This window comes from Lygodium microphyllum, chromosome 7, assembly GCF_053477565.2.
Source record: "Lygodium microphyllum isolate KBCC chromosome 7, Lygodium_microphyllum_v1.1.10, whole genome shotgun sequence".
NCBI classification, from domain to species: Eukaryota; Viridiplantae; Streptophyta; class Polypodiopsida; order Schizaeales; family Lygodiaceae; genus Lygodium; species Lygodium microphyllum.
The window spans coordinates 99124587-99137520 of record NC_141141.1 but is presented as its reverse complement, the minus strand read 5'-3'; the positions used below and the strand labels follow the sequence as shown (position 1 = coordinate 99137520).

Sequence of the window (12934 nt, the reverse complement as noted above, 5' to 3'; positions counted from 1 at the left end):
ATGAGAGAAAGAGATAATAGTAGAAATTAGGGTTTTGACAACCGCCTTGAGATGCGTGGTCGGAATTGAGGGCCTAGAACTTGAATTCCAACAACTGAAATTGAGGAATTTCAAGGAGATTCAAGAGGCTACCCAGGCAATATCAGATTTGGGGCTGAATTTGTCTTTAAAGGAGTGGGATAAAGGCCAATCCCCAAGCAAACGAAGGGCCAAATTGGTTTGGAGGCTTGCTGGTCAGTTTTGACAATAAGAGGCACTTGGATTAGCGGAGGAGATCAAAGGATCTCAATTGTACTCCTTTCATTTGCAATATAAGATAAAGAAATACCACAAGGGACACCAATTTCAAGGCCAACAGGGTGTCTAACGTCCAAGGTTAAAGTGGTAAAGTGTGCATTTTCAGTTTGCATGACCTTTATGCTAGTTGTAATTAGTGCTTAATCAGGTTATTCACTACCCTATCCGAGGAGGAAGGCTGGTTTCATGAAGAGCAACTATGTTTTTGTTATTGTAAACCCTAATTTACGGTAGAAATTAGGGTGCAGCATCCATCTCAAGTCTCATGCCAAGAAATTGAAGGCTTAGTACTTGAAATTAGTAGCTAGGATTCGAGAAATTGCCGAAGATTTCAATAAGCCAGCCATCCCAATTGGATTTGGGGTTCATATTGACTAGTCAAGGGTCGATTAGAGACTAATCGCCTATTAGAACACGGGGTAAATGGATAAACAGGCTTGCTGGTCATTTATGACAGCAAGAGGCATTGGAAAGAGAAGAAAATTGAAGCAATCTTTATATACTTCATCCAATTGCAATGAAAGTTAAAAAAATACTGCAAGGGGCGCCAATTTTTGGGGCTGATTGAGTGTCTACTATCCAAGATTAAGTGGTAACATTTGCATTTCAGTTTGTGTGAATTTTGTGCTTGATGTAATTAGTGCTTAATTAGGTTATTTACCACCCTTGCCAAGAAGGAAGGCTAGTTTCAAGCACTCCCTAGGAAAGTTTGGCAATTTAATGAAAAGTTTCATAATTGCATGGTTTGGGCCTGTTTTAAAGAGCTAATTGAATATTTTAAGTTTTTAATGCAATTTTTTAGCTCAACAAAGAGTTGTCATCCTCTAGAGCCCATTACAGAATATCTAGTTTGATGCAATTGTTACAATTCAATCATTCATTCTCCAAGTGACACTGATTCAAGGTCAGTTTCACAACATGCAGTCCACCCTTTCCAAAGCCCATTTCATGGGGACTATTCTCCATAAATTGCCTCTAGAGTTCAATGGTGTTGTTGATGTGTTATGCGGTTAGATATCGAATACTCCCATCAATTTCCAACACATGACATTAATGCTACGTAAGCATAAGTTTGTCTTACGATAACAAGGAGGTTTTCATCTTATTCTAGTGGCCTCCCTTTGGGTGCTTTGGCTGCTTCAAAGAGGGGTGACAAGTAAAAGAAGAGCCTACTATTTCTGTGGGGAGAAAGAGACACCTCCACAATGATTGCAAGAAGCTAGTGGTATTGCAGAAAAAGAACGAGAAGGAGAAGAAGAAAGACAAAAACTCCAATTCTTCATTGTCCTTGGATTCCAAATCCAATTCTAACCACGAGATAGAAGCTAGTCATTCCTCATGACTCTCTAGTGTCAAAGAGGAAGTGTGAGCAAGTAGTGATGCAATCATCCCTCATGACTCTCTAGTACCAACAAAGAGGGGGTGTGAACAGGTAGTGGTGGTAGGACATGCTAGCCTCATCCATATGCAAATGTGGTGGACCCTAAATATGGCTTTCTAAAAGCACCAATTGAGTCTAGCAAATTCAAATCTTGGAGCTAGTTTTCCTTTCAAGTTCATCATGGGAGATGTGACAAGAAGTGGTCGGCTCCTAGTCTGCTCCCACATGAGGGGACACTTTGGTGGTCGGGCTGAAGATGGGGAATCTAGGTCATGATGTAAGGTCATGATGTGCGTTCAACAGAGCTAATTTGTAGCAGGTATTGAGATTCATATGTTTCTATTCTCTATGGTCAACACTTGGTATAATCAACATTGACATCAATGTCTTTTGGAGGCACATTGGTGGTGGTTTGATCACCCATTACCTGGGTATCCATGGTCCTATCTGATTGTCATTCTTGTATGTACTATGATAGGTCTTTCATCATTGTATATTTCATTATACTCACCCATGATCTAAGAGAATGTGCTGGTGCAAATGTACGTATCATGGCTGTGCAAACATCATATTTGAGTGCATTTTCATTTCCGAGTAGGCCACATAATTATGGTTGACCAACCTGCACTAATTGCCGCATTAAATGTTGGCCAACCTAATCATCATTTTCTTTTATTTTAGCCTATATAAAGGCTACCTCTCCTCCATCTCATAATCGTCTCATATATACACAATGCATCCTACTAGAGAGATTGAGACTAGGAGCACTCTACTGGTTGCCCCAGCCCATGCCTTTATATACACTCTTGTGCTTTAGTATATGGATTCCATTTTCTAAGTTCATTATATTTCCAAGTTCTTGTGTTCTTGTTCTTTTATTGAGTTCTCTGTGTTTACAGCAACTTCATCTTTTTGCTTCCATTGCTCCACATTCATCTGACCAGTCTATGAAGCACGAGTCAAAGAAACGAGAACAGAGATTTCCCAAGTTAACCTTTACTCATTTTTCCATGTTAACTTTCCCAAGTCAACACATTAGATTTACTAGCCTTTGAATTCAAATTGAAGTAATGTACCACTACTAGACTGTGCCAATAGCTCCCTTAAATTAAGATTAAAGATCATGGAGTATCCTTCGTTTTAAATTTCACTCAAGTTTTTCTATAATCTCCCCTCATCATAGATCGTTTTGGAGCTAACTTTATTGGATCAGTATTCTATAGTGGGGCTGTCAAAAATGCTAAGCGACTCCCTATGACTCGGGTAGAAAGGCTAATTTTAAATAAAGTATTATGGGGGAATTTCACTTTCTTTGCCAAAGGCAAACATAGGCATGTTTAGAGGGATTTCATAAGCTTTTTACTTTGAGAAATTATGGATACATTTAGAATAATGCACTTTTTGGGTATTTTTCAAGCAGGTGTTGTACTTGAGAGCTAAAGATTTATACACTTCTCAGAGATATCGATGGACACCCTACACAAAATTCTTTTCTTTTTTGGTCTCACATTAGTAACCCCTAGTCTACACAAAACTACAGGCTTCCTTTGTCTCTCGTGACTTTTCAATAGGTTATAAATGGTTTATTTTGTTCATATCCAGGGAAACTGAATAGTGCATTTCTCAACAACGTACTGATTGCCAGCCCAATGTGCTGCTGGGTATGGCACACGTCAATGTGTGTTGGTTTTGGCATCTCTCAGCTGATCAACCCCTCTCCTTTATACAAGCATACTAAAGATGAAGGAAGGGAGCAGTCTAACCCAAATATACAAGCAAAGACCCCCAACCGTATATGAGCAGAGATTATTCACACTCTGAGAGGCAGCTAGGAGAGACTACATGGTGACTCAGAGCATGAGGAGGCTCCCTGCATGGTGTGGCATTACGGTCTACCTGACTGGTTATTCTATTAGCCTTGCACTCTACATCTCTTCCAGAATAGAGGGCGGGATATTCGTAGATTTTGATGTATTTATACCTTAATTGTCATTGATGTGTTGCGGTAATTCCATGTTAAGAAAAATCCTGTTCCCTAGAGAATAATCCATAGAACTACGATAGAGATCATTTGGACCATTCTTTCCGGTTTCATTTAGATGTTTATCGCCTGCTGTAATGAATTTCTCTTCTCGGAAGGAAACGTTAGCAGAGTGTTAATGCATAAAGCTCGAATCAGGGTCGGAAGAAAAGGCTGTACGACCAGCTCTGACCTTGCGGGCAACTCTTTCGAAGACGGCGTCCTGCTTGGCGTCTGTGTCAAAGATGCTCGTGAAGAAGAAGTCGTAGCGCTCCTTTTGATGGTTGGCCATTCCGGCGGCAATCTGGCGCGGCACATTCCACTGCACCCGACCTTCGTCGTGGTCGATCTCATACACAGCAGGAGTCGCTGAGACGGGACGCATCCGAAGATAAATGTCGATGTTGGACGGCCCCTCCTTGTTACTGATGTCGGTAGCCATGGCAGCACCTGTGTAGGGTTTCAGCGGGCAAGAGTTTGGACGAAGAATTCGGCTAGAAATGTGAAGAAGGTGACCATGCACATAAAACCACCCAAAACAACAAAAACAGCTTAGAACCACCCAAAACAACATGGCTGTTTTTTCTTTTCCTTATTTGTGGGGGGGGGGGGATTGGCTAGTTTAAATTTAGGGTGGGTTCACACGCGTCTGAACATTCACTTCTTATAGGTGCAATAGCATAGGTATCTAAAAGAGAGAGGCCCCAAAAAGAGTAAGTGGACAGCAAACTTGGCCACCATATTCATGCCAACCACTTGCGAGACATGTTTGAAACGATAGTCATCAAGGCTTGAACAAAGTGGGACATGCATTTCTGTGGAGACACATCTTGGAGACACAACCTTTAGCACATAAGTGCTCTATTTAGGACTTCGCTTTGAAAAGAAAAATCAAAGTCTAAAATTGGGAAAACTTTGGTTTATGATTTTTTAAAGAGTTTTTCAGTTCTTATTTGTTACACAGAATTCTTATATGGAATTATGGTTGATCTTGTGCAAATGTTTAGATAAATTTTATTTAAAATGGTTAAAATTAACTTCTAAAAATTATGTCAAGTTACTAGTTCACATTTTTCTAAATTTTATAAGTTTTCTAATATCATTTCAATGTTAAAGTGACAGTTTTTTGGTATTTTTTAAATTTTGAAATTATTATTACAAAAATATAAAATAGCTTATTTTAGGATTAAAATGATATTGTTAAAATATAACTGTCTAAATTTTATTTAAAAATAAAACATTAATGGATTCAATATCTTATTATTTTTGTATGATGTTAGGCTATACAATTTTACATTAAATATTTAAAAACTTAAATGCAAAAAGAAATGGACATTATTTTCATGGATGTCATAACATTCTTACATTCAAGTTCCTTTAACTCCTTTCTAGCTTACGATGCCTTAGTCAATTTCGAAATTCGCAAGGTGTCACCACTTACCCACTCTAATGGTCTTGAGTGCTAGCGTGAGCCTTATGAACTCAAGTTGTAAGCTTGGTAGAGTTTAGCCTAGGGTCGATCATAGACTTGGTTTCTTGTGGATAATGTTGCTAACCTTTTGGTGGCAACCCAAACATTCTATGGTCTCAATGCACCAATGGCTTGACCTAGGGCATGGTCAATGTAAGCTAAGAGTCTTCTTAAAATCTCACCTAAGTATATGTGCACATTCCTACACTAAAGAGTATACAATCCTATAAGTATGCATGTGTATACGTGTTTCTATACAAGTGCCTAAAAGTGCTTCTATGTTTGCATACGTGTGACTAAGTGGGTGCCTTTGCTTCTATGCTAGTGACAAAGTGCATGTGTTGTGTTGCATTTGTGTACAATGTGCAATGTATTGCATGACTATACTAACAACAAAATGGTTTTTGTTAGAATAAAGTAGTAATAATACAAATTAAAAGCATTGAATATGATACTTTGCAAGATATATGATTAGGGTGATCTTGTTCATGATGAATGGGTGATACATCTCGCCATCCCAACCATTAAGCCTTGTCAAAATTTTAAGGATGAGTGAATGACCAAATTCCATTTTGGGGTGTTGCCTCTTAGAATTTTGAGGCATTAAAGTTATAGTACATTGTTTGCTAAAAAGGAGATGATATTTAGACCATGGAACATGTATAAATAGCAACTAAATTAAGAGAGAAGGAATGTTGAAGTACCCATGGAATATGAGAGCCCATGTAAGTGAAAATCCCAAGAGTTTCTCAATAGAGATTAAGTATAAACATGTTGACCAACATCAGGTCTGCTTGTGAAAGTACCTTTGTAGTAAAGAGTTTGAAAGAAATATAATCTATAGGACTACCAACATACAAAGATTAATCGTAATTACTTAGTCCAAAACAAGGCTAGCAAAATATTATGACTAATCTATGCTTACCTAAATCACACTACCAATGTATCCCCTAACTAAGGAGTGTGAGCATAGTGGTATCTATGATACTAGAATATTCTTGATGTATGATAGCCATATGAAGATAGGCTCTCAAGTTGTGCATACCATCTCGAACAATAATAGCTTGTGCATGTGCACAAAGCTAAGGATACCTCTGCTTTTGTGATTGCAAGAGCTTATGCAATCATACATTATAGCCAACACCTCTAAGATACGACTATAGTCTTATGTAGCAAGAAAAGTTGGCATAACATAGGCATGAACACTCATGAAAAGTAGTCCATGGCATTAATTATCACCAAGACGAGCAATAGTGCAGCATACAAGCCTCATGAAGGTGTAGAGTTAGAAGCTCAAGAAATATAGTTTTGCGAGCATGGTCAGGTAATAATTTGTTTTACCAATTCACATTCACATATAAAACTAGCTAAAGCCTCCATCAACTGGCAAAAGTGGTGGTATTCAATGGCGCTATGAGCTATAGAAGGTAACCATACTTAGTAGATGTTACAACTTAATGGAGAGTACCAATTAATATGTAGAAAGACATCATACTAGGACTGGAATATTTACTGGAATGTACCAATTGATAGACATGATACTAGGGGATTTATACATATTCCTTTTATGTAGATAAACGTGTCAAAAATATGGCAGTGAGGATACACCCCCTTAGGGTACTAGAGTAAGCTCTAGTATCAAAATCAAGACACCATATTGCTTCTAGGTTATTGTCGAGGCATCTTTCAAAAAGTAATGTGGGTGAACTCTCTAGAGACAAACGTGGAGATTAACTCCCATGTTTGACCATTGACTTGACGTGACACCACCCAATCTTGTTGGGGGTTAAAGGACACATGTGTCTAGCTGCCTACATTTACATGTATGTAGACTTGCACACCTATATACTATAGGTGGTGAGCACCCATCATTGTCACTTTATTCTTTATTCTTTTAGTGGCAATAGATTTAAAAAAAGCAGGTCACACATTGTGTGACTGTTGGAATTCCCACCCATTGGTATCTCTCTTCTTGCTTGAACCTCCATAGCTCTTGCTCTCTTCTTGATTTTGCTCCTACTTCCATCTTCCACTCCTTCTTTCAACTAGTATGAGAAAAAACATTCAAGGAGCTTCATTGACATTATATTCAGCTTGGAAGAGAGCTTGAGTTACATCTTTCATTGCAACCCTGTTTTAGTCTATTTGAGGTATGCATTGGCTTTCCTACCTTCAATGCTTGTTCCAAGTTGGTTGAGCAGCTTCCTAGGGCTTAGCTAAGCCTTCTTGAGTGCTTATTAAGCTGAAAAGTAGCCATTCTATTCCTTTTGAGTGGATATAAAGTATGGTATAGAAGTTGTGAATAGCTGTGGCAGCTTGATAACCCTTTTGTATTTTGGCCATAACTTTTGCATATGAAATCAAATTGACGTGTTTTATAGCTAGAAATGAAGAATGTGATGAGAACTATAATTTGAGCATTATAGAGTCTATGCAGTTTTTATCTCTTTATTTTGCATAGAATAGAATAGCTCTAGTTTGGAGAGCAATCTTAAAAGTTTTAGAGCTTTATGTATTACATGCCTACATGCTATTTGGGTTTTCCATATGCTTATGTGGATGCTAAACATTCACTTCCAGTGGGAGACATTTGTATTTACTTTGCAAAGCTTGGTTCTTTAGAGTCAGTGAGAGTCTCTTGCCTATGTACGTGCTCAGTTGATATACACACATATAGTTCTTGCAAATATTGACTCTTGGGCTGATTTGCTTTTGAGCACTTCTATACCATGTATCTATAGTTGTCAATGGGTTGCAAATGGTGGATGCTTAACATGCATTGTTTGTATGCATTTATGTATCTAATACTCTATATGCTTTGACAATTCTTGGTACTTGGTTGCTATATATGCTAGTTGCATTCTATATATCTCGAATTGCAACCCAGATATTCTTAGTAGTGGGAGCTTGCTCCATCTGTCATTTTCCCACAGTTATATGGTGATTTACTATAGTTTTATGGACAATAATACTGAATGCTATTTATGAGCACTTTCTTTGAGCGTAGACGCCTATAGTGTGCATACTCTATTTCCTATTGTTTGTGAACAACTATATACTATTTTGTTTCCCACCCTTTGGCTAAGTTTTGGGACTATTTTGTTGTAGTTAAAGCATCCCATGTTCGTGTAATTTGCAGTCATTATGGCAAGTACTTCTCATGCATCAATTGATAGTGCTATTTTCAACATTGAAAAAGCCTGATGGTAACAACTTCAAATATTGGAAGATGCAAATATGGCAAGTATTGGTGCAGAAGAAGTAGGAGGCCATTGAAAATAAAGGGCATAAAGCTAAAGGTTGGGATACAGATGATTGGATGAGCTATGCAAGTCCACTATTATATTATCTTTGTCTAAGCAGGTGTATTTCAATGTTATCTCTACCAAGGGTGGTGTATATGATTTATGGAAGAGGATCCTTGATCTTTATGACAAGAAGAGTCCTACATCTCAAGAAGCTTGTGGACCTTCTCATGAAGGAGGGCAATCATATGTCTACTCATTTGAATGAGTTCCACTTTAATTTCAACTAGCTTGTCGTGTAGGACATCAAGTTTGAGAATAACATAAAGTCTTTGTTCTTACTTGTCAAGAATCATCGGATACATTTCGTACTGCTATGAGTGCTAATCCTTCAGAGGATGGTTTTAAATGCAGTGATGTAGAGAGTGCTTTACTTATGCTTTAGTGAAGAAGTAAACATGAGGAATATTTATGCAACCTGCACTTCTCAATGCACTCACAGTTTGAGATAGAAATGGTAATATTAACTAGGGTAGAGACTCACAGCCCCATATGGTCAAGTCTTAGTCTCATGGGCAATCCCATAGTAAGTCCCACAATTATAAATTCTCTTTAACATGTCATTATTGTGGGTAGCATGGTCACATTATGCCCCAGTGCCATAAAATACACAATGATAAGCCAAATGAGAAAGGCAAGGAAAAAGTACATGAAAATGCAAATTCAACTAAGATTGTGCCTAAGTCTAATGTGAAGATAGCAAAGATAAATGCCTTAGAGTATAGTTCTAATGACTATAATCTTACAACTTTATCTCTTGATGCTACTCAATTGACTGATTCACCATCCACTTACTCTCAGTATTGGCTTCTTAATTTGGGGGCTTCATTCCATGTTACCCCACCCTGCCATTGGTTTCATTGCTACCATAGAGTTATCAGTGATCATTGGATATCATAGGCATATGTGATGTTAGACTGCACATTGGCATTGGTGCTTCTTTTATGCTTTATGATGTACGTCATGTCTTGGCCTTGATGAAAAGCTTGGACAATCGGTAGTCTTGTTTTTGCTAGAGGTGCTAAGGTTGGCAACCTTTACCCTTTGCTTGTTTCCAAGTCTATTGACCATGTTTTGATTGTGACCAATCTTCCACCTATACCTTTATGGTATCCTTGCCTTGGACACATGTCTCTAAAGAGAATAAAAGTATTGACCATATATTGTATCTCCTGCCCTTGGATTATTCTTATTTTAATTTATGTGAGCATTATGTGTATGGTAGGTAGACTTGTGACTTGCATAAGAATTCTGATTCTACGTGTGTAGGTAAGCCAATGACTTTTATGCATTTTGATGTTTGTGGCCCCATGGCATGTTAGTCCTTGGGTGGCGCGAAGTATTTTGTACATTCATAAATGCTAATTTGCATAAGGTTTGGGATTATCTTATTAAGTAGAAATTGAATATTCTCCTTATGTTTCAATGTTTTCTTGCCATGGTTGAGAACCAGTCTAGGTATAGGTTGAAATGCCTTTCAGTTTGAAAATGGAGGTGAATATGTCTCCAAGGCTTTTGAGTAGTTATGTGATGAGAGGGATATTAAGTTGTCAATTAATTGGCCCATACAAACCACCCTAGAATGGTGTTTTAGAGTGCATGAATAAGACTATTCATGACTATTCAAGAAAGAGTCCATAATATATATAGTCAAGTAGGCTAACCACATCACTTTTGGCTTGAGGCACTTACTACTGTTGTGCATCTTATAAATAGATCCCCATAAACTGCTCTTGGTGATAGAGTGCAGAGGAGGTATGGTCTTGTAAACCTCCCTCGTATGCACAATTCAAGTCTTTGGATATGAGACTTTTTTCTATATCCCCAAAGACAAGCACAATACGTTGAACCCAAAGTCAGTCAAATGCCCTATCTCCTCCTTAGGCGGTCATCCCCTTTTTGGCCTGGCCTTTGTTCATTCCTCCACTCTTTTTCCTTCTCCTTTCTATTAGCATTGGCCTTAGCCTATGTCTCTCATTCTTTACAACTTGCATAGGGGAGAGAGCCCAACCCTCTTTTACAAAATACTACTAGTGCTCTTTTTCTTGCTAAACTATTAAGGTGTACTTATTCTTATGCACTTCCTCTTACATTTAGAATTTTTCTTGTGCTTTGTGTCTTCATATTTTTTATGAGTGAGCCTTTGTCTACTGTCTTCCTCTTGCCTTGGGACTATCTTCCACTTTCAATTTTCTAGATTTTACCATATTGGTCTTTCAAGGGTTAACATTACCCTCCTCCTAGTTGAGTGCCAATCCTGTGGCACTTAATGGTATGGGGAGCTGAAAATGTTGAGGATCGGTGTGGAATGGTTCATGGTGCCTTTGGAGAGGTAGGTCATGTTGGGGATGCTCTGTGAAGAAGCAGGTTTTGAAGGTTGTCAATGTTGGAGATAGATGGTTGTTTGAAGATGCCCTTTGTAGTCATTGGCTTGCCGCACCGCGATACAATGTATCTGAAAAGAAGAAGAGTACACTTCCTAGGGGATTGTGTTTACCGTACTGTGCAGTGCATTGTGCAAGTCATGGGGGAATTGGGAGATGGGTAGTCTAAGGTGTTGTCCCACCCTAAGGTTTTCTTACATTGAGGGGCGTAGATGACAAAAATGGGTGGTTGCACCCAGTGAACCTACTATCACTCATATTCTCTAATAGGCTCATCTAAAATGTTGGCAAGAGGATGGCTCTCATCATGAGGTGCACCATTGCACAACTATCCATTTTTGCATTAATATAAAAAAAAAGAGGCGGTAACTGCTCTTCCTCTGCAGTAGGCTTTTGTTTTATAGTATTCGCAAACACGAAGATAATTATAGGTGGTAATGAAAGCCAAATATGGGCAAGAGGAGAATTCTCTGAGAAAGTTTGCTATTAATAGGCGGAGGTCCCTTTTAGTGAAAGTTAGGCATTCTTCAAGAGACGTGGCATCTACATTGTAGATCATAGGGAAGTCATACCTATCATGCACCTCCTGGTTGAAATCAACTCCAATCCTTAGCGTGTAGGCCATGTAGGTAGGATTATCCCTCTCGTGAGGTAGGGTGCTATAGAAAGCCATCCATGCCTCTAAGTTAGAGTCCCAGAGGTTTCTACACCACTTAGGTTGAGCCTCATACCCTTCCACTTTCCTGGGCACCTCTACTGCCTTGTCTTCCTAATAATCGGTAGGCTCCTATTGCCACCTCATGGGGTGTCTCATTCTTTCCTCCAACCATCTCCTCCCCTTCCTCTCGAGAGCTTTATTACATCCTCCATCATCTTAGAGATAGGACCCTATCCAGCATTTGAGGGGGAAGGTGAAGGAAAATTCGAAAGGATAGCTGTAATTTTCCCACTACTCCCACATTGCAAGTTCTTGGTCCGAGTTTTATAGGGTCACACTCTTCTCCTTGAGGGATGGCCACATGTGAAACTTGCAACAACTTGGCTTGGAGTTTTCTGCATGCTATTCTACCCATTCTCTCCATTTGTGCCTCATTTCCACCATTCTTTCAGGTAGTATAGCTTCCTCCCCTTGCTCTTCCGGTTGTGCTTGTGGTTGTAGAGGGGGCTTGGTTCATGCGATTTCTCTTCTTCAATGTGGTCATGCTCAAAGTCTAGCCCTTCTTTATGGATTGACTCAATTAGCTTTTGTGGGAGGTTATGCTTGTTGATTCGGCTCCCCAAACCCTAGCAATTTGAGTTCTTGCATGGTTAATCTAGCTCTGACCAATCAAATGGGATCTGTGTTTCTCCACTCCTAAGCTGGTGCTAGGGTTTCATGCCTTGGCATGGAGTCCATGGTTAAGCGCTCTTCGTGCTAGCTCTAATTCTCTTTTGACTTATTCAATTGTTTCTTCCTCTTTGGGTTACATTTAGCACTGTGTTTAAAAAGGCTTGTTATTGCTCCAACATCCCCATCTCTACGCTATAGCTTTGCTCTTTGTCATGAGGCATTCACTCTTTGAATGGGCCAATTGCAGCGGTGAGCTAAGTCTTTAATTCTATCCTCATTCATGGCTGCCCATTCTTTCGCTTTCTCCTTTATCTACTCCAACCCTTGGTTTTGACATTGGGCTAGGGTAGTGATGACTTGATCTTGTTCTCGCCATAATATATTCATTTTTTTTAATTCTTGGTTTCGGTGCTTCACTTATTTCCTGAATGGCCTTCTTGACACCATACTAGATGAGTACAACGACCCTATCTACATACCATATTCGTGGAGAATAGGGGTAGATTACAACTTGGATATGCATGGTAGGCATGACTTTCTAGGGATCTACAATGCGAATGAAGAAAGCCCAGAGGAGTGCCTCATCTTCACTGAGTGGGACATTCACCCATCCATCATGCACTTCCTCGACCAGTTCTCATCTTGCCCCGACCCTGCCTTTATTACCACATGTAATTATCTGAGGGTACTTAGTATTTTTCTTAAACAAAATCCCACGACAAAAGAGGCTCGACTCCCGCCATTAT

The 12934-nt window shown here is 39.1% G+C and overlaps 1 protein-coding gene and 1 long non-coding RNA gene across 2 annotated transcripts in view; one reads left to right on the top strand and one right to left on the bottom strand.

Annotated features, from left to right (window-relative positions):
- Positions 1-4241, bottom strand: part of LOC148033751 (uncharacterized) — a 241557-nt gene extending 237316 nt beyond the window's left edge. The window contains exon 1 of the mRNA XM_087681741.1: positions 3892-4241. Within this exon, the coding sequence (XP_087537867.1) occupies positions 3892-4140 (249 nt within the window). The 5' untranslated portion in view covers positions 4141-4241. The remainder of the gene's footprint in view (positions 1-3891) is intronic.
- The window catches only part of LOC148033750 (uncharacterized), a 91931-nt gene extending 87660 nt beyond the window's left edge, over positions 1-4271 (top strand). The window contains exon 3 of the long non-coding RNA XR_015691371.1: positions 3858-4271. This is a non-coding gene — a long non-coding RNA (uncharacterized LOC148033750). The remainder of the gene's footprint in view (positions 1-3857) is intronic.
- The last annotated feature ends 8663 nt before the right edge of the window (positions 4272-12934 follow it).